Source organism: Artemia sp. Qi Xiang Cuo, chromosome 3 (genome assembly GCF_049724085.1).
Source record: "Artemia sp. Qi Xiang Cuo chromosome 3, ASM4972408v1, whole genome shotgun sequence".
Taxonomy (NCBI): Eukaryota; Metazoa; Arthropoda; class Branchiopoda; order Anostraca; family Artemiidae; genus Artemia; species Artemia sp. Qi Xiang Cuo.
The window spans coordinates 18025208-18046731 of NC_142796.1; the positions used below are offsets into that span (position 1 = coordinate 18025208).

The window sequence follows — 21524 nt, forward strand, 5'->3', positions numbered from 1 at the left end:
GACCCATGAATGGCAACTATTATTTCGGTTCGTCTTAAAAGTAAAAGTTAATTGCGAAAAAAAATTTATGGGGATTTCAAAAAGAGGCCTCGAACTCCTCTAAAATGACGTCAGATCAAAACGAAAAGTGTACCATTTTGAATCAGAAAGGTCAAAAACCTAAAAAACAGGGAAATTACAATCCCCCTACTTGAACAACAAGGAAAATCACTTTTTTGCATCGGTAGCACTGATCTATCTTCCGTTTTTTTTTCGTTTTTTTTCTTTTGTTTTCTTTTTTCAACAGGCCTAGCGGGCTACCAGAACATCATAGAGAGATGCTGATTGGCTCATACAAAAGCTATTTCTCATATCTACTTGCTTTATTATAAATTATGCCATCTGCAAGTGCCATATGGCTTAAAATGGCTTTTTGTGCCATTTATCAAGGGGTGGCACTAGCAGGATACCAGAACGTCGTAAACAGATCTATTATAGCTCATATAAAATACATTGCTCATATCTACGTCCTTCATATAAATTCCACCATCAGTAAGTTCCAAATGGCACTAAAAACGGCACTTTTGGTGCCGAATCTCAAGTCGAAAAGATGGAGCTACTGGGCTAGCGGAACTTATAAGAGTTATGTTTAATGATTCATTTGAAAACTAATGCTCATATATACGTGCTTCTTTTTCTATTTTCAATTTTACCATTCGTAAGAGCGATATAGCACTGAAAATAACACTTTTGGTGCCACTTCTTAAGTGGAAAAGTTTTGAAGGACAAAACAGGTACTATTGTAATAGTTATGTTCCAGAACCCTTAACTGGAGGTTTACAAGAACCCCTCCCATACACTCCTCCTCCCAGCTCCATTAGTAAGTTTCATAAGTCATCTGCTCATCAGGAAGCTACTGAAACACTAGCAGGCTACCACACCATCGTAGATAGACGTTTAATGGCTCAATTAAAAGCTATTGCTTATATTTACTAGGTTTTTAAAAATTCTACCATCTATTAGATTTCACAGATTTTATGTTAACTAGTTTCTGGGCAGAATTTGCAATGAACTCTTTGTCATGGTTGAAGCATTAGCTGCAACCTAGTAAAGAGCGAACCACTGCCCATAGTAACTAAAAGTTGAAAAATGTTAAAACGGCCTTTTTTTTCTTCTTCTTTTTTTCCAGGCCTAGCAGGTTACTAGAACATCATAGAGAGATGCTTAAGAGCTTATTCAGCTTTGTACAGGCCAATGAGCCTTTGAGGGATTTATAACATCTAATATTGTATGTGTATTTAATGAAGAATAAAACTTATCTTATCTTATCTTATCTTATCTTATTCAAAAGCTATCTCTCATATGTACGTGGTCTATATAAATTCCGCCGTCTGCAGTTGCCATATGGCACGAAAAAAGGCTCTGTTTATGCAGCTTCTCGAGGTGTGGGGCTAGCGGGCAACCAGAACATCTTAGATAGATTTTTGATAGCTCATATTAAAAATATTGCTCATATCTACGTTCTTCCTATAAAATCCACCATCTGCAAGCTTCAAATGGCACTTAAAACGGCACTTTTGGTGCCATGTCTCGAGTGGAAAAGCTGGGGCGGTACCATTTTAGTAGCCGGGCAGCACAGGAGCAGTGAAGTTTGGTTAATGCTAATGAAATAAAACAAAGTATGAAAAACATATAATAGTTTAGAAACAAATTTGGGCTACATATTTGCATTTAAGGGGGGGAGGTTGAAGCATAGCATTTATTAAATACGTAACCTAACCTAACCTAGGTACCTTTTTCCCCCATTTAATCCCCAAAACTAAAGTTTAAATATTTTTCACAGAATGAGCAACACCCCAATAGGCAGCGAAAACCTGTTTTTCAATAGCATCTTTGAGATTCTATGTGCGGTTCTTCTCACGTGTTGCCCGGCTACTAAAAAGTACTGCTGGAGCTAGTGGGCTACCAGAACTTTTTAGAATGATGTTTAATGGCTCATTTGAAAACTTTTGCAGTGTTTGTCTATTATATAAAACACACTCGAAAAGTGAAGGTTGGTGACAATTAAATACGATGAAAACAGAATACTTTATTAGCAAAATTGTGAAGGTCATTTGTGAATTATTAAATTGGGAGCTTCGGCGTCAGCTGACAATCTCAAAGACAAAGGGAAGTTCACTATTAACGCAATTCTTGACCTAGTTCATTTTAGTTCATTATTAACACGATTCTTGAGGAAACCGGTTAGTTTTCTTTGACTAGTGATAGAATATATTTTCTCACCATGGATGTTCAAGAATCATATCAGATTGTTGGAAAGGCTACAACACAACTGAGCTGGAACAAGCATGTTTCTCTCATTTGAAAGTGAACCTCAAAAATATTTTGTCGACCCAGAAACCGGCGTCTCTACCCAATAACTAGAGATAATGTGGGGCTCCGCAAAGTGGAGGAACAAACGGCACCGAGCTACAACCCGCATTCATTTACATTCATACTTAGCCGAGTTCATTTTAACGCGGTTCTTGAGGACATATCTGCGTTCTGGGAGAATATTTCCAAGTTGCAGTTTTCACAATTTCCCTGATAATGTATTCTATTTTCATGATATTTTTGTGTTCATTAGTTTAAATAGGTTCGGTTAGGTTAAAATGGTTTTGTTTAGGCTACCTATTTAATATATGCTATTCTTTACCCCCGCCCCACCCCCTAATGTGCAACTATATAGCCCGAATTTCTCTCTAAACTATTATATTTTCATCATGATTTTGTTTTATTTCATTAGCATTCACCAAACTTCACTTCTCGATTGTGTTTTATATAATAGACAAGTACCACTTTTGCTCATATCTTAGTGCTTTTCATCAATTCTACCATTCGTAAGTGAAATATAGCACTGAAAACAACACTTTTGGTGCCACTTCTTAAGTGTAAAATCTTGGAAGAATAAAACGGTATCATTGTAATAATTATGGTCTATAAACCCTTAACTGGAGGTTTGCAAGCACACCTCTCGCAAATTCCTCCTCCATGCCCCCTTAATAAGCTACGCAATTAAAGTCCTAGTACAGCGCTGGACTTCAAATTAGATTATCATGTGTTCGATTCCAGCTTGGATTTTTTTTTTTTTAATCATGGTTTGTCTCTTCTTATGATTACTTTACAGATAATCCTCTATTTTTGCAAGTGTGATGTACTCATTTTTTAAAGCATATCCCGGGAAGGCTCATTTTAAACCTACTACTCATATATACGTGCTTTTTACCGATTTTACCATCCAAAAGCGCCATATAGCACTAAAAATAGCACTTTTGGCACACTTCTTAAGTAGAAGAGTTTGGAAGCATAAAATGGTACCATTGCAATAATTATGGTCCAAAGCCCTTAACTGGAGGTTTATAAGACCCCTCACATATAATTCCCCTCTAGACCCTCTTAGTAAGTTTCATAAATCACCTACTCATCTTAAAAGTAAAAGATTATTGCGAAAAAAATTGATTAAAACTAAAAACTTTTCAACTGAACATCTAACAAAAATTAAGCTTGAATGATCAACAGTTTTAAACTGAAACTTCAAACTTCACTCTGCGAAGAAGCCTGTGGGCTAGTCCTAACGGCGGTAATTGAGGAAAAGGGACTTCCTTGCCCCCTTAGTTTTTGCTCCTGCCTAGGTTTTGAAAAACCCCTTTTTTGGTCATTTCATTGGAAAAAGTACTTTTTTTATTTAAAAAAAAATTGGGGAAAACAACCGAAAGTGCACTTTATGGGAACGTGCTATCAAGTCAAATTTACAAAAAGCGATTAGGTATAAATATAAGCTTTTAAACGAGCCATTAAATAGCTCTCTTTTATTACAGAAGCCTATTAGTTTCTGCTAGTCAGTAGGTGATTTATAAAGCCCTGTCTTCGTCATGGCTTTTTCAGGCGAAGTCGGCCGAGTAAAAACAGCTTTTGCTCTTCGAAAAACAAACGTTCCTGAAAAACATGCATTGTTTTGTGAAGTATGGATAATTAACTTTATGTTATAAAATGAAAGTTTTTCGTAGCTGTCAAGGTTGTTTGCAGTATTTTCTAGAGGTGTCTCATCTCCCCTAAATTGGTGATAATTAGAAATTGTATTGAAAATAAGTTTTCAACTGAAACTAAGGAGTGACACTAAAACTTAAAACCAACATACATTACTCCTTATAAATAAAAAAGATCATGGCACCGTTGTTTCTATATTAAATTTTAATCAAAAACGAACATAGATTAAGTAAAAAAAAACAAAGTTATTTTGAGGGAAGTAAAGAGCGAAACTTAAAACGGACAAAAATTACTATTTCGCAGCCTATCTAACATATATCAATAAAACTAGTACAAATAAACCAACCAACAGTGGCTTCGTTTGGGGGTGGCAAGGGCGGGGGGGCAGTTACCCCCCAATAGATTGAAAAAATCTATTATATAGCCCATGCCCCTTGACTCTCTGGATGTGAAACTTGCCCCCTCAATAAAAATGCTGGAGCTACGCCCCTGCCAACTAATTATGTTTCCCTATGCTTTTAGGATTATAAAAAACTAGCGCTTTACTGAAACCACAAAATAATATAGGAGTTTGGGTACAGTAAAAGCAAACCAATTAAGGGCAATTTTTAAAGAATAAAAATATTATCAACCCCTTTTAGGATCAATCCTTTTTAATATAAAGCAACGATCTATTTTAAGATTGTTGCTTTAATTTTATGTTTAATTTGGTGTCATTTCTGCACAGTGGCTCAGTTCAATGACTGGCTCTCGTTTTGGTTCTGAAAAGGACATGTCATGATTAGTTTGTAGACAAGTTCGAAGTAAAGCCATCTTGATAGTATTAGGACTATAGACAGGTTTTAGAATTTGTATCATAGCTAGAAATTCCCTGTATAGAGAGAAATAATCGAATTTCCAGAGTTCATATTATGTCTTATTTGATCTTCATCTCAAATAATACTAAAGCATATTTTTTAAAATTTAAGACTGTATCTTACCCACTCATGGGTGTTGGGTGGGGGGTAAACTTCCCCCCTAGACCTCTAAATTTACATTAGATATGGCTGAAAAAGCAGATGGTTTGGAAAAAACAGTTGATAAAACTCCATAACACTATCGACTGCCACCCCCCTAGACAATATGCTGCCTAATGCTCCTACGCCCATGTACCCACTATTAGTATTATAGCTGGCGAGACCAAAATGCCACCTGATAAATCAATCCAATATTTCTGTATGCTGTTCAATTACTTCGCGGTTATTAAACAAATATTTAATTTTACGCTTATGTTTTTCAGATAATTTTAATTGTATATTGAAAGTTACTGATGTTGCAAATAATGCAAGACTATGAAAAGCTTTATAGATTCGTTTATTATTGTCAGCCTACATACTCACTTTTGACTCCCAAATCAATATTCCTTTTCTTATACTTGATTTTTGTGTTTTCACCAAAGCACTTGTTTTTACAATCCTAAAAGCACAGGGAAACGTAATTAGTTGGCTTATTTGTGCCAGTTTTATTTATATATGTTGGATAGGCTGTGAAGTAGTAATTTTTGCCAGTTTTAGGTTTCAACTTCGCTCTTTACTTCCCTCAAAAAATTTTTTTTTTAATTAATTTAATTAGAACCTGTTTCTTTGACGCTCAATCCCAATGAAATATAAAAAAGTGATGAAAAAATAATAATTTAGAAACAAATCTGGGCTATATATTTGCAAATTAGGGGGGGGGTAAGGTATGCATGCAAAATGTGTTAGGTACAATTGTTCTGCATATTACGAAGTAAGAATTGCTTTCTAACTTCATACTATACAAATGCTTTACCCCCACCCACCTGATGTGAAAATTTACAGCCCAACGTATATATTTTCCATCTATTCTGTAACTTGCCTTTGTCTTGTCTTACGCTAAGCAGAAAGAAACTAACAAGGAAACCGGTTTGTTCTCGAATTTTTCACAGCGTAAACTCGAGTGTTTGCCGTATAATACACAAGCACTATTTCAGAAGTTTGAAATGTCAGATAGCCTAAAAACCTTTAACGATGACGGTCAAGATTTAAGGAATGTTCAATTTTTATGCGGACCCAAAAAAGGTCAGTAGCCTATCTTTACTTCTTCTTTTGGCTTGTTGTATTTGCTTCATATTGGCAAACATCAGATAAGTATCACCAAGGCTTTAGAAATTAATCAAATGAATTCCTTTCTGACAAATACAGTTAATCATTCAACAAGTACACTGTGTCACAGCCAACGATTTTTGAAGGAAGCTGATATAATCAAGAATATCTTAAATAATCACTTTTTCAGTAACCTTACAAAAATCTGTCATTTTTTACGGATTGAAAGATTGACATATTATTTTGACAGGCATCAGTTCGCAAGCTTAAAAATAAGAGCAGAGGCGATGAAAAGAATAGGTGCTAATAATTGTCTTAACTCGTAGTTGGCCTTTAGTAAATATGGAAGACTATCCATTATTCAGTTATGTATAGAACCACTGTAACCTCTGGACATGACTAGAACCACGTGTTCCGTATTATAAAACGATGAAAAAAACATAAAAATGCACTCCCATTATACACGCTGTGGACTAAAAAAATCCCTATCTTGCCGAGTGCCCCTTCTTCAGAAGTTCTCTCGGCCATGCATTGCCGCATTGACATACTTCCCCGGATTCCAGTTGACAATTGCTATACAAAATTCAACCATTCATTTCTTTCCTCTTACCTCAATCCCGAACTTTCATCCCCCAAATCATCCGACTCCTTACAACACATAAAGTGCTCTAGACTGTTGAGCTACACAATTGGATTTTGACTGACTCAAATTGCCCCCTAAATTTGACTTAAATTTTCGTCCCAGAATTTTACACCCTCAAATCCTCCAGCTCCTTACAAGCCATAAGTGATCTGGATCCTCATGTAACACAGCATGATTTAGACTTTGGCTGAGATTTACTTTGATTTAAATTTCCATCCCAAAATTTCCTTCCTCAAATTAATTGTTTTGTATTTCACTGCTTTATAGAAAATTAAAACCCGTTTTTCTTGTTTAAAAATTTTTTTGTCCTTAAAACGTATAAGTGTTCTTATAGATCCGCATGTTATACAACAGGACTTTGACTTTAACTTAAATTTCCTCCTAAATTTGACTTAGATTTCAACCCCGAAAATATCCTTCCTCAGTTCCTTCAGGTTATTACAACATATATTTGCTCTAAATCCTCAAGTTACACAACGGTATTTCGATTTTGCCATAAATTTCCTCTTAAATTTGATCTAAGTTTCCATTTCAAAAATTTCCTTCCTCAAATCTTCCAGCTCCATACAATACATATTTGCTCTAAATACTCAAGTTATACAACGGGATTTTGATTTTGTCTTAAACTTCCTCTTCAATTTGATCTAAATTTCCATTTGAAAATTTCCTTCCTCAAATTTTAGATTGCTATCTAGATCCTTCTAGAAGAAAATTGAAGACAACGTTTAGCGTTTTTGATTGTTGCTGACGGACAGTTGTTTGTGCAAGGAAGGTTTTGACTGGCCTCAAAAATGAGCAAAATATAATTCTGATATCAAACGTTCAGAAAAGAAGATATAACGCATTTCGGAAAAACAGAAAATTCTAATTTTCTTGACAAAATTAGAATTTTGTCATGGAGAAGGGACCGTATTTCGTTGGAGAAGGGATAAAAGTGAGATTTTTTATCTCCAGATTTCTTAGGAATTTCCCCCTTTTTGGCGTGTTTATATCTTTCAGGAGATGAAAATTTTACAAAATTCATTATTGGCCTTCGTGAAATTTTTTTACTGTTCGACATCGTTCCCTTGTTTATCATTACTTTATCTTTAAACATTCGAGTTTTTTCGTAAAATCTGGTTGATTTGATTGACAAACGTGAAGCATTAAATTTTGAATTTTTCTTAAAATTAAATAAAAAAAACAAGTTTTTTAAACTGAAAGTAAGGAGCGACATTAAAACTTAAAACGAACAGAAATTATTCCGTATATGAAAGGGACTGTCCCCTCCTCAACGCCTCGCTCTTTACGCTAAAGTTTTTTATTGTTTTAAAAAATAAAGTTGTGAGGCAGAGTCAAACTTTAGCGTAAAGAGCGAGGCGTTGAGGAGGGGACAGTCCCTTTCATATACGGAATAATTTCTGTTCGTTTTAAGTTTTAATGTCGCTCCTTACTTTCAGTTTAAAAAACTTGTTTTTTTTATTTAATTTTTGAACGTTTTTGAATAAATGCAGGTTTTGATCTTGGCTCACCGTACATGAATAATTAAAACAAAATTTTCATATTAATTTACTTTTATTTAGTTAAAATGGCTTTCTCGAAACTTGTGTAATTTTATTTACGAACGTTTTTATTAGTAATAAATATACGTAACTTACGAATTAACTTACGTAACGAACTTCTATATTCATATATTTTTAATTTGTTTATTAGGGGGTTCTCCCCCTAGTCAATACCTTGCTCTTTAAGCGAAAGTTCGAATTTTGTTCCAATTCTTTAAAAATGACCGCTTAATCACAAAGGCCGTTAATTAGAATAAATAGCTCTTATGAAAGTACTAATAAATCTTTGGCTTAAAGAGCGAGGTATTGACTACGGGGTGAACCCAATCATATATGTAATATTTTCTGTTCGTTTGAAGTTTCGATGTTGCTGCTATTGCAGTTGAAATACTTGTTTTTTTATATTAAATTTATGATCTTTTTTTAAATAATGCTGGGAAGCCCGGCGTCCCCTTCATAGCAAAGTCCCTTCCCCCATGAAAAACTTCCTTCATGGAAAGATCCTCCCACATAACCCCCGACCCACCCCCTCCCCCACTACCAGGAAAAATCTCCCCTGAAAACGTCTGTATACTTCCAAATAACCAATGCTATATGTTAACATTGGGTAAAATTCCTAACTTTCAGCCCTCCCCCGAGAATTTCGGGGGATTAAGTAATCCTAAAAGACATACTGATTATATTTTCATCCATACCGAACAAAATGAATATCTAAAAGTTTCGATTAGGTGACTTTGAGAAAAAAATGATCGTGGGACGGGGCCCGGTTGCCCTCCATTTTTTTTGTAACTTAAAAAGGGCACTATAAATATTAGTTTTCGTTCCAATAAGCCCTCCTAAGATATTCTAGGACAACTAGGTCGATACGATCACCCCTGGGAAAAAAAAACAAAAAACAAACAAACAAATAAACACGCACCCGTGATCTTTCTTCTGGCAAAAAATTGCAAAATTCCACATTTTTGTAGATGGAAGCTTGAAATCTCTACAGTAGGGTTTTCTGATGGGCTGAATATAATGATGTGATTTTCATTAAGGTTCTATAGCTTTTAGGGCGTCTTTCCTCCTTTTTTCGAACATCAACCAAATTTTTTTGCTCATGCGCCTAACTTTTGATAGGTAGAATTTAACTTGATGAAACTTATATATTTGAAATCAGCGTTAAAATATGATTATTTTGATGTATCTATTTGTATCAAAATACCGTTTTCTAGAGTTTCGGTTACCATTGAGCCGGGTCGCTCCTTACTTACAGTTCGTTACCACGAACTGTTTGATTTGAGAAAACTAAAGACAATGCAGCAATTGCAATTCCTTTGGATTCATTTGTGTGCTATATCCCGTGATCAACGGATTCATCCCCATTTTTCTCTGAAAATCGAAAAGCATGGATACTAAAAATTTAAAGGATTGTGAGAAGAAAGCTGTGGTGCATTCAAGAAACTAATTTTCACTTACTACACCATTTAGTGCATTTTTTTTCAAAATCTTGGGGAACAAAACTGTATATAACGATGCCGTTACGTTCAATTAGCCATTATTCCATCACATATCAGATTACGTCTCATGGAATCAAGGGCGTATCCATTAGGGGGGGATTATGTTATTCAGGTGGTGGCGAGAAAACTTTAAAAAGCGGATGAAAAATTTGTTTACAGGCATTTTTCTATTTTTTTACGAATCGAACTTTTTTGGGGAGGGGGTCGATCCCCCCCCTCGTATAGGGCCTTGCATGGAATACATACATCGACAGTGCTATAGCTTAGGATTTTTTGGAGTTTTAGCAAAATTATTTTCAACACATATGGAAATACTTTTTTTTATTACTCTTTCTTAATATAATTAAATAAAAACAAGTTTTTTATTATTTTAAAAAATAAAGCTGTGAGACAGAGTCAAACTTTAGCGTAAAGAGCGAAGCGTTGAGAAGGGGACAGCCCTTTTAATATACGAAATAATTTCTGTTCGTTTTAGGTTTTAATGTCGCTCCTTACTTTCAGTTAAAAAAATTGTTTTTTTTATTTAATTTGTAAATGTTTTTGAATTAATGCATGTTTTGATTTTGGCTCACCGTACATGAATAATTAAAAGGAAATTTGTATATTAACTTCACTTTTTTTTTGGTTAAATGGCTTTCTCGAAAGTTGTTTAATTTTATTGACGAGCGTTTTTATTAGTAATAAATATACGTATACGAATTAACTTACGGAACGAACTTCTATATTCGTATATTTTTATTACGCATATTAGGGGGTTCGCCCCCTAGTCAATGCCTCGATTTTTACGCTAAAGTTCTGATTTGTTTCCAATTCTTTAAGAATGACCCTTAATCACAAATGCCGTTAATTAGAATAAATAGCTCTTATAAAAGTACTAAAAAAGCTTTTGCGTAAAGAGCAAGGTATTGACTAGGGGGAGAATCCAATCATATAAGTAATAGTTTTCAGTTTTGATGTTGGGCAGTTTTCAGTTGACAAGTTTTTCAGTTGAAAGCTTTTTTTAATTTCTGATCGTTTTTTTAAATAATGCTGGATAATTCGGCGCCCCTTCATAGAAATGTCCCTTCCCCAATGAAAATTTCCTCCTCGGAAAGATCTTCTCAATCAGCCCTCGACCCATCCCCCCACTACTAGAAAAATTCCCCCTGAAGACGTCTGTATACTTCCCAATGACCAATACTATATGTAAACATTGGGCAAAATTCATACCTTGCAGCCCTTCCCCGGGGACTCTGGGGGATTAAGTCATCCTCAAAGACATAACTATTATATGTTTCGACCATGCTGAACAAAATGGCGATCTCAAAATTTTTATCGAGTGACTTTGAGAAAAAATGAGCGTGGGAGGGGGCCTAGTTTCCCTCCATTTTTTTGGTCACTTAAAAAGGGCAGTAGAATTTTTAATTTCCATTCGAATGAGGCCTCTCATTATATTCTAGGACCACTCTGTCGATACGATCACCTCTGGAAAAAAAAAAAATAAATAACCACGCATCCGTGATCTTTCTTCTGGCAAAAAATACAAAATTCCCCGTTTTTGCAGATAAGAGCTTGAAACTTCTACAGTATAGTTCTCTAATACGCTGAATCTGATGGTATGATTTTCATAAGATTCTAAGACTTTTAAGGGGTGTTTTCCCCTTTTTTTGAAAATAAGGCAGATTTTCTCAGGCTCGTAACTTTTCACGGGTAAAACTAAACTTAATGAAATGAAACCTATGTATTTGAAATCAGCATAAAATTTGATTCTTTTGATGTATCTACTGGTACCAAAATTTCGATTTTTAGACTTTCAGTTACTATTGAGCCGGGTCGCTCCTTACTTGCAGTTCGTTACCACGATGTAACTGTTTGAAGACGTAACTTAAGGTTGTATTTCCAGACTCTGAGAAAAACAGTAAACGTTAAAAAGATCAATATTTTCCCTGAGACAAGATCTATCCCAGATCTCCTCCATAATTACACCAATACATTAGATTAGTTTTGAGCATCTAATAAATGATTTTTTAATTAAAGATTGCAGTACTAAAAATTTCTTATAAATAAGGCGGACGTGTAAAAGAATACAATTTATAACCTGTCTTTTATAATTAATGCTAGTGATTAACAATTTAGTAATAATAAATTACTTGTAATAATTTGCAACATGTCTTATAATCAGCCGTGCACAGTTTCCCTAAAATATATTTATTTCATATTTTAATTGCTAATATTTTAAATTAAAGTATTAAAGTATGCTTTTTCGAATCTATAATTGACCTATTATAACAAAAGTTAAAAAAGAGTTGAAGCCTAATACGTTTCTTAGAGAGGATTGAAAAAAAAAATATGCCAGAAATGATTTTAAACAATTACAGGAGGTAGGCATAGATGGTGAAATAACACTAAGTAAAATGCTAAGTGACAATCGAAGGGAAAAACCGAACAGAATCAGAATATCCACGAAAACGAAAAGCTAACTGGAAATTAACAAAAACATGGAACTTGAATTTCGACAAGATTTTTAATGAATTTTGGCTAGCTCTAAATCACCTCTTCAGAATTTTAGGCTAGAGTTAAACGCACTTCAGTAAAAAAAGGTCATATTACTTTGAAGGTAGAATATAATCAGACAATTGAAAAAAAAGAAAATATTGGAATTAAAAAAAATAATAATAATGAAAGCTCAATCCTGTTAAAATTTTTAGTGAATTCCGGTCCACTATAAATCATCTCCACAAAGTTCTAGGCTAAAGCAGCCTAGCATAGTAAGGGCGGATCCAGGATTTTTTTTTTTTTTGGGGGGGGGGGTTTACTAATTTTTGAATTTTTCGGGGGGGGGGGGGTTACTAATTTTTGACTCAGTTTTCGACTAATTATACTGATTTTTACCTGGGTTTTACTAATTTTCGACTTATTTTCAACTCGGTCAAAAATTTCGGGGGGGGGGGTTCAAACCAGGTAACCCCCCCAGGATACGGCCTTGCATAGTAGACTCTAAAAAACCTTTCAACGCGGTGGTGCTGATCTCCGTTTCGTGGCCCTTCAGGCAGGAAGTGAAGTGGGGGTTGGGGGCCAGCCATCCTGTGGTGCTCCCTCCTTCTCCTTCCCTGTATCCTACCATGGATGGAAGGAACCAAAGTTTAAACTACCTGGGTTTCTCGTATCAACCACTGTGCAACACGAATGTAACTCGGCTGAGGTAATTCAATACGCATGATGTAACCCAACATAAATTTTTACAGGAGATCGTGTAAACATATTTTTTGTGGGGAGGGGGGTGACTGGTATTGGTAAGTCGTTAGTTGTTAAATGGAGCTTTTCTTAATGAGATATGAGATATACATTTATTAAAAATAAAATAAACACTATTTGCCTTTCGCCTGCCAAGAAAGGCAATAAGCTTGGAAGGACAAGCGAGGTTATCACTCTCAGCTAATTAATGCCCCATTCATACCAAACTAATCAACACACAAGAAACTGAACTGATGAAGGAAGAAAGAAAAAAGAGGAAGAGGAAAAGGAAAAGACAAGAAGAAGATAAAAAACGAAAAAATTAACAGCAAAGAAAATCGGTGAATTACCTTGAATAGAATGACAATCACTTAAGATACAGCAAAAACCATTTTTATATCGTAGGCTCGAATTTTTTTTTTTTTTTTTTTTTTTTATTATCACTGTGAGTGAGGAAAGGAGCATCAGAAAAGGATAGGATAGACTTGCTTTCTAAGAAAAACTCACAACACCTTTTATGTTACCCTAACAAAACTGTCAAATGTATAATTTAGGGAGCGGATATGGTCAATTGGTAAATATATTCTTGTAAAGCATTAAGCAGTTTCTACCATACGTATTTTTCTTTACTGATAAAACCTGGCAATAGTAGTGCTTAAAGGAAAATTAAATAAAAAAAACAAGTTTTTTAAACTGAAAGTAAGGAGCGACATTAAAACTTAAAACGAACAGAAATTATTCCGTATATGAAAGGGGCTGTCCCCTCCTCAACGCCTCGCTCTTTACGCTAAAGTTTTTTATTGTTTTAAAAAATAAAGTTGTGAGACAGAGTCAAACTTTAGCGTAAATCGCGAGGCGTTGAGGTGGGGACAGCCTCTTTCATATACGGAATAGTTTCTGTTCGTTTTAAGTTTTAATGTCGCTCCTCACTTTCAGTTTAAAAAACTTGTTGTTTTTTATTTAATGTCTGATCGTTTTTTAGTTAATGCAGCTTTTATTTGCATAAAAATTTTACTTTTCTTTTGCTAAATTGATGTCTTTACAAATTAACTTACGTAACTAACTTCTATATTCCTATATTTTTCTTCTGGCAAAAAATACAAAGTTGCAGATTTTTGCATATATGAGCTTGAAACCTATGTAATAGGGTTTTCTGATACGCTGAATCTGACGGTGTGATTTTCATTAAAATTCTTTAACTTGTAGGGGATATTTCCCCCTCTTTAAAAAGTCGAGTAAATTTTCTTAGGTTCGTAGCCTTTGATGAGCAATACTAAACTTAATAAAATTTATATATTTAGAATCAGCATTATAAACACATTCTTTTAATACATTTATTGACATCAAAATTCCGTTTTTAAAAGTTTCGATTACTATTGAGCCGTATCGCTTGTTTTTTTATTGTTTTTTTTTACGTATATGTTATTACGTAGGCCTATATGAGGGGGTTCTCCCCTTAGTCAATACCCCGGTCTTTACGTTAAAAGTTAAAAAAAAAGTTTTGATTCACAAACCCCTGAATCACAAAGGCCGTTTAATTAGAATAGATAGCTCTTTTGAAATCACTAAAAAAAAAACTGTAGCGTAATGAGCGATGTATTGACTTGGGGGAGAACCCCCTCACTTACGTTATAATTTTTGTTCGTTTTAAGTTCCAATATTCCTTCTTACATTTCAGTTGAAAAAACTTGAATTTTTTTATTTAATTTCTGATCGTTTTTTAAATAATGCTTGGAAATCCGGCGCCCCCTTCATAGAAATGTCCCTTACCCCAAAGAAACATCCTCCACGGAAACTTCCCCCATGAAAACTTCCTTCATGAACAGATCCTCCAACATAACCCCTGACCCACCCATCCCACCCACAACCAGAAAAAAACACCTGAAAACTTCTGTATACTTCCCAATAACCAATACTATATGTTAACATTGGTTAAAGTTCATAACTTTTAGCCCTCCCTCTGGGAACTTCGGGGGATTAAGTCATCCTAAAAGACATAGTTATAATATTTTCGACCATGCTTAACAAAATGGGTATCTCAAAATTTTGATCGGGTGACTTTGGGAAAAAAATAAGCGTGGGAGGGGGCCTAGTTGCCCTCCATTTTTTTTGGTCACTTAAAAAGGGCACTAGAACTTTTAATTTCCGTTCCAATGAGCCTTCCCACGATATTCTAGGACCACTGGGTCGATACGATTACCCCTGGGAAAAAACAAAACAAAAAAAACAACAAACAAAGACGTATCCGTGATCTTTCTTTTGGCTAAAAATGTAAAATTCCACATTTTTGTAGATGGGGGCTTGAAACTTCCACAGTAAGGTTTTCTGATACGCTGAATATGATGGTGTGATTTTCATTTAGGTTCTATAACTTTTAGGGGGTCTTTTCCCCTTTCTTTGAAAATCAGCCAAATTTTCTCAGGCGCTTAACTTTTGATGGGTAGCACTAAACTTGATGAAAGTTATATATTTGAAATAAGCATTGAAATCTGATTCTTTTGATATATCTATTGGTATCAAAAACCAGTTTTCTAGAGTTTCGGTTACCATTGAGCCGGGTCGCTCCTTACTTACAGTTCGTTACCACGAACTGTTTGATGAGGTCTGATTGTAGTTCGTTTTTTTTGGTAAGATTTCGATCTTCATAATGATGAAAATTTTAGTTAACTCAGGCTAGAATGAGTCTTTAGCTCCTGTAGATATATTGAACAATGTCTTCAATTCAAATGAATTTAGGTGGAGGGGATATGTGTATTTGTCCAAATCTAGGGAGAAGGAATTTTTTTATGTATTTCAGTTTTTTCTGACAAAAACATAAAATGAAGCTTTTAATGAAATTGCCAAAAACAAAGGCATTTTTCAATATCTAGGGGGGGACAAAAATATTGATGGAATGATCCTCAGCGCCCCTAAATGACACCCCTGATAATGAGGCCTTTGTTTGGATATGAGGGCATTAGTATTAAATTCCAGTGGCTTTAAAGTATTTGGTGAATGGTGGGAAACCTTATGTCTTTGACAATTTAAACCTCTTTGGCAAATTTAACAATTTTCTGATTCCTTTCTCTAAATATTGCTAATATGAAAACAGGCTAGTATTATTTCTAATGTATGTCTTACTGTGATTTATAATTTGAATTATCGCCAGCTTGACACTTTAATGAGAGACATAAAAGATATGCCACATATTAATTGCTTACATCAAAAACTTTTATTCTAGGAGCTGACATATTTATAGAACCAAGAGTCAACTTTATTCGACCGAAAAAACTATTTGAAGGCTTTTGCAATAGCTCTATTAGGTGCGCGCAACCTCCATGCCTTGAACCTTGCAACAGTTTTTATCCCCAGTGGCAGTAGTACAGTACAAAGTGGTAATTCCTTGCAATAGTACGGAAACTGTCTTCGGTGGCATTTCATAATGAGAGAAAAAAGAGGTTCGTGAAAGTTGTCAAAAGAATTTTTTGTCTTGAACCGTACTACTGTTACTGTCACTAGTTGCCAGCACAATAGTAATTCGTTGCAATTGCATTGACAACTGTCTTCGGTGGCATGGTAAAAATAGGCTTATGGCAATTGCGAAAACAATTTTGTGCCTTGAATAGTACTACTACCCCCTTCTTAGTGGCCAGTAAAATGTTAATTTATTCCATTAGCAAAGGCGACTGTCTTTAGTGGCAATTTGTAGTCACTACTAAATATAGGTTTAAATATGAATTTTTGGATGCTAGTAAATATAGGTTTATGGAAGTTGCGAAAACAATTTTGTGGTTTGAATCATACTACTGTTTCTGTCTCTAGTAGCCAGTACAATGGTAGTTTCTCTTAATAACAATGGCAACTGTTTTTGGTGGCAACTCATAATGGCTAATAAAAACATAGGTTTAAATATAGTTTTAGAAACATAGGCTTAAATATAAACCTATGAAAATTCTATGTCTTAAAATGGCACTACTGCCACCTTTTCCAATGGCCAATACAGTGTTAATTTATTTGGTAGGCCACTTCCGTAGAATCCAGAACAAACTCAAGAAGTGAAGTTAGATTTATCATAATATAATTTACCAAAATACGATGAAAATAGAATAGTTCAGTAACGAAATTATGTAAACTACTACACAGAATTATGGAAAGCAGGCCACCCAGAACGCTTTATATTAAATAACTAACCTAACCAAAATACCAAATGTATATATTAAATATTTAATTAAAATTTACCTACAACATAGTTTTTCCCTTGAGCCTAAGCTAATTGTCACCGAATGCAGACAGCTATAAATCGGTAATCTCAGATTCAACAGATGAATTTTCTTGAGTTTGTTCTGGATTCTACAGAAGTGTCATTTATTCCAGTAGCAATGGCAACTAACTTCAGTAGCAATCTATAGTAGCTAATAAAAATAGGTTTAAACATATATGTGTGGGTATTAGATATATATAGGTTGATGGAAGTTGTAAAAACAGTTTTTGCCTTGAATCATACTGTTGTCCCCTTCTCCATTGGCCAGTACAGTGGATATTCATTATAGTAGCAGTAGAAACTGTTTTAAGTGGCAACTCATAGTGGCTATTACAAATAGGCTCAAAAATACATTTATAGGTGCTACTAAAAATAACTCTTAAGGAAGTTGAAAACAACTACGTTCGTCGTGGCGTGCCGTTGCTCCTGTCCTATGTACATCAGGGTTGCCAACTTGCAAGCTTTTCGTGTGAAATGTTTGTCTTCATTCACTTTGAACGTCAGTAGTTGGTAACTTCGACAGAAGCGTAAAAACCCAAGGAACATTGTTAACAACTTGCGCATTTTTCATTTGAAATGTACTCTTTTATACCTCAGAGAGTCAGAGGTGATACGTAAGCTTTGGCAGCCGTGCGCGTGCAAATTTTTTGACTTGCACTCTTTTCGAGCAAAAATCACTCTTTTTTTTACCTTGGTTTGCACTATTTTTGGACGTCAGTGATGGGCAACCCTGATGCACAATGCCTAACGAGATTCCTACTGTTATAAACTCGACTCATACAGGTTGGCCTTAAGTCATAGACTTTCCTAGGTAAAATACGAAGTCATTAAAGTTGTTAAATCGCTTAAAAAGGAGCAAGTTTCGCTTGACAGAGTTTCTGTGTTTACAACACTTGGATTGCAACAGCATTCTTGATATTGAGTATTATCAAACAGTTCGTAGTAACGAACTGTTTGATAATATAATAAAGGGGCTGACCCCTCCTCAACGCCTCGCTGTTTACACTAAAGTTTGACTCTGTCTCACAACTCTATTTTTTAAAACACTAAAAAACTTTAGCGTAAAGAGGGGGCGTTGAGGAGGGGACAGCCCCTTCCATATACGGAATAATTTCTGTTCGTTTTAAGTTTTAATGTCGCTCCTTACATTCAGTAAAATAAAACTTGTTTTTTTTTATTTAATCCAAGTGTCAAAGAAATTGGAAAATGTTCTTATCGAATATGAGTTGTCAATGTTGGAGTTCTTTTTAGGTACCACGGTACTACAGGTTCAATCTTGTTGAGGGTCAGGCATTAAATTGATTAGCACTCGATTCCCCCACAAAAAAGTAGTTTTTTTAATTGATAGAAGCAGCGGTTTTGGGTGAGTTGGTAAATAAAAAGGATTGTTGGTAGGAAGGGTTGTTGCGACTAGGAGCCAGGTAAGCACCCGATTTTTTCTCCTTTCTCTCTTTTTTTCTTCTCTTTCTTAATGTTTTTTCTCACTTAATGATATATATTTAAGGAGTTGATATACTCCGAACAAGTAAAACATTAAGGAGGGTTTTTATTCTTATTTTTTATTATTTTTTTTTAACAAACCCGTGTTTGATAAAAACAAAAGAGAATAAGATTTTCAACATACTTACACATAAATTTCCCAAGAAGCCAAACTTCTGGCTCATTATTTATCTCCACAATTACAGGAGGCATACACACTCCAAGAACAAGAATATCTGCCAAACTCAAGTTCAGTAAGAAAAAATTGGTGGAACTTCTTAGTTCCTTGTTGGTCCAAAGAATCACTGGGACCAAGGCATTCCCTAAAAGTCCTATTAGGAAAACAACTGTGCATACTATTGTCATGGAGAATGCCATATACGCCGGGAATTCCGGATTCGTGACATTTGTACCGTTCGGTAGAAATGTGGTAGTTTCCATTTTGAAGTGGGGTTGTCATTTCCCTTTCAAGCCTAAAATAGAAAAGATGGAATGAAAAACAGTAGCCTATACTTAGCAAAATTAATTCAGATAGGATGTAAGACCATTAAAAAAAGATTATAAGTGGCTGCACTCAAATTAGTGGCTGAGTTCAGAAAATTTGACTAAATAAATGTTGACTATATTTGTTGAATTCTATCTTAACAGCTAAACGAGATCAATTCCATATTTTGTCTCTGGTCTTGCTGAAGAAAATTATAAGCTACATTTAGCAAGAATTTTAGTTAATAGTTATTAACTGGCTTTTCTAACCAAACAAGGGGGGGGGGGAATACATTGTTAATTTAACTGACAAAGGGGCTGAAACCGTGGGTAAGGACATTTTTAGACTTATCAAGTTTATTGTTAGGACACTTAATTTTCCAGGTTTTCCTACTTCTGAAATAATTCTGTCGGAGTGGCACTACTCCTTGCCACAATCAAGTTTGCTGCCCAAATAAATTTGATAATTTCAACTTGAATCGTTCCCGTTTAGGGTGGGAGGATTTCGTTAGAAAATATTAAGGGGAATCCATCAAAATGATCCATATAAATGCTAATAGAACGCAACCCTGCTTTAACTCCTATTTAGCTCAACTAAATCAAGTAAAAGTACTGTTACTGGTTTCTTGGAGGAAAAGTGTAAATTATAAAGATCTCAGTTAAGATTTTAACTGGCTTTTTATCAGAACATAGGGCATAAATGTATCCCTAAGTCAAGTGATCAAGGAGCAAAAATTGTTGGCCTAACTTTTCTAAACTTGGTAAGTCCAATATTAAAATTCTTGATTCTCCGGTTTTTTTCACTTCTGAAAAAAATTTGCAAGAGTGGCAGCATTCCTTGGCGCATTCAAAACTGATGGCTAAATAAACTTGTTCAATTTGTCAGATTCTACTTGAACTACTAAACTAGGTCAAGTGCTTGTCTTGTCCTCTTCCGGAAAACTACAAGACTTTTGAAAAACTGTGTTTAATGGTTGCTGAGGCTTTATTAAATATGTAAAAAAAAAAAGAAGAAAAAACAAGATTTGGACCTGGTTTAACCCACATCAATAAAAATTCTCACTGTCAATTTTGTTGAATTGGGACTATACCTTATGCAGGTTAAGATCTTTATATCCTGAAAAATAAAAATAGGTTAAATATAGAAATAAGAGTATGCTTAGGTACATAATTCTAACAAGATTTAATGCATTTAATTAGGAAACGGAAGAAAGCTTTGCCAAGTTATCATGTTTATTTTGCGAGTTGCGATAGCTTTATGGTTATCAAGTCACCATAAACAATATTCTGATCTTAGGAAGGAAATACAGAAGGTACTAAGGATTAAAAGATTGTTGGGTATAGTTCGGCAAAACCAAATAAGGCACAGTAAGTGAAGGTAAGTAAACACGTGAAGCAAGCTTTATATAACTGCAACGGTAGTTCCCGGTATTTTGTGGCAAGTATTTGAAAATAATGTTATAGGCCACTATAACTTTCAGATCTACAATTAATGAATATTTATGGACTCTGTTATACAAACGACCGATATGGCGTTATTCGTTACCCCCCCCCCCCTTAGTGCACTACACCCCAATTGCATCAATTCACTAGATATTAGGGGGTGGGATGCAAAGTGTATTTTTAAAATTCTAGGGGGGAGGTGCTTAAATTTGCCTTTTGTAGTTTCTAGAATGGAAATATCAAAAGGTTTTTTTTTCAATTGATATACCCTAAAAAGATATTTTTCGAAATCTAATGGGGGAATATGGGGGACAAAGGCCCTTCCAACTGACCCCACTGCTAGAGATTTTGATTACTAAAAGATCACAAGAGACACAGAAGCAATGTCCTTAGGATCTGGGGTCATAGACTTTTACTAGGGGAGGAAGAGAAAAACACGAACGAAATGCATTTTTAAGCCCCTATCCTTCAGGGAAAGGTCCGTCAGACGACCAATCTCAAGGGGCTTTGGCTTCACGATGTTTTCAAGACAGAAACAAAAATAGAAAATGAAATCAGAAGTCTAAGCCTTAAAAAACCAAATCTCTTTTAAGAAAAACTGCATGAAAAAAAAGGATGTTCAACATTTATATACGAACCTTGAAGATATAAACGTATACTAGTCAATCCTTCTGTTTACCCCGCGTTTCCAATAAAATGTGCAAGATATTTTTGAGAAAAAAAGATAGAATACGCATAATCGTGAGTTCTGATTCTTAACTGGATTTTGTCCTTTTTAAGCATAAGAAATTCAAATCCTCCCCCACAACACGCGAGAGGAAAACAATTAATAAATGCGAAACAGATTTTCTTGCATTTAACTATTTTCTTGAAGTT

General features: G+C 34.8%; 1 protein-coding gene across 2 annotated transcripts in view; it reads right to left on the reverse strand.

Moving 5' to 3' along the window:
• LOC148953824 (growth hormone secretagogue receptor type 1-like) overlaps positions 1–21524 on the reverse strand; it is a 160774-nt gene that overhangs the window by 31718 nt on the left and 107532 nt on the right. The window contains exon 2 of one of the 2 annotated variants that reach the window (XM_089086835.1): positions 18872–19195. In XM_089086835.1, the coding sequence (XP_088942961.1) occupies positions 18872–19163 (292 nt within the window). In that variant the 5' untranslated portion in view covers positions 19164–19195. Of the gene's footprint in view, positions 1–18867; positions 19196–21524 lie in introns of those variants that run through there. The other variant, XM_089086836.1, reaches the window with a different exon arrangement.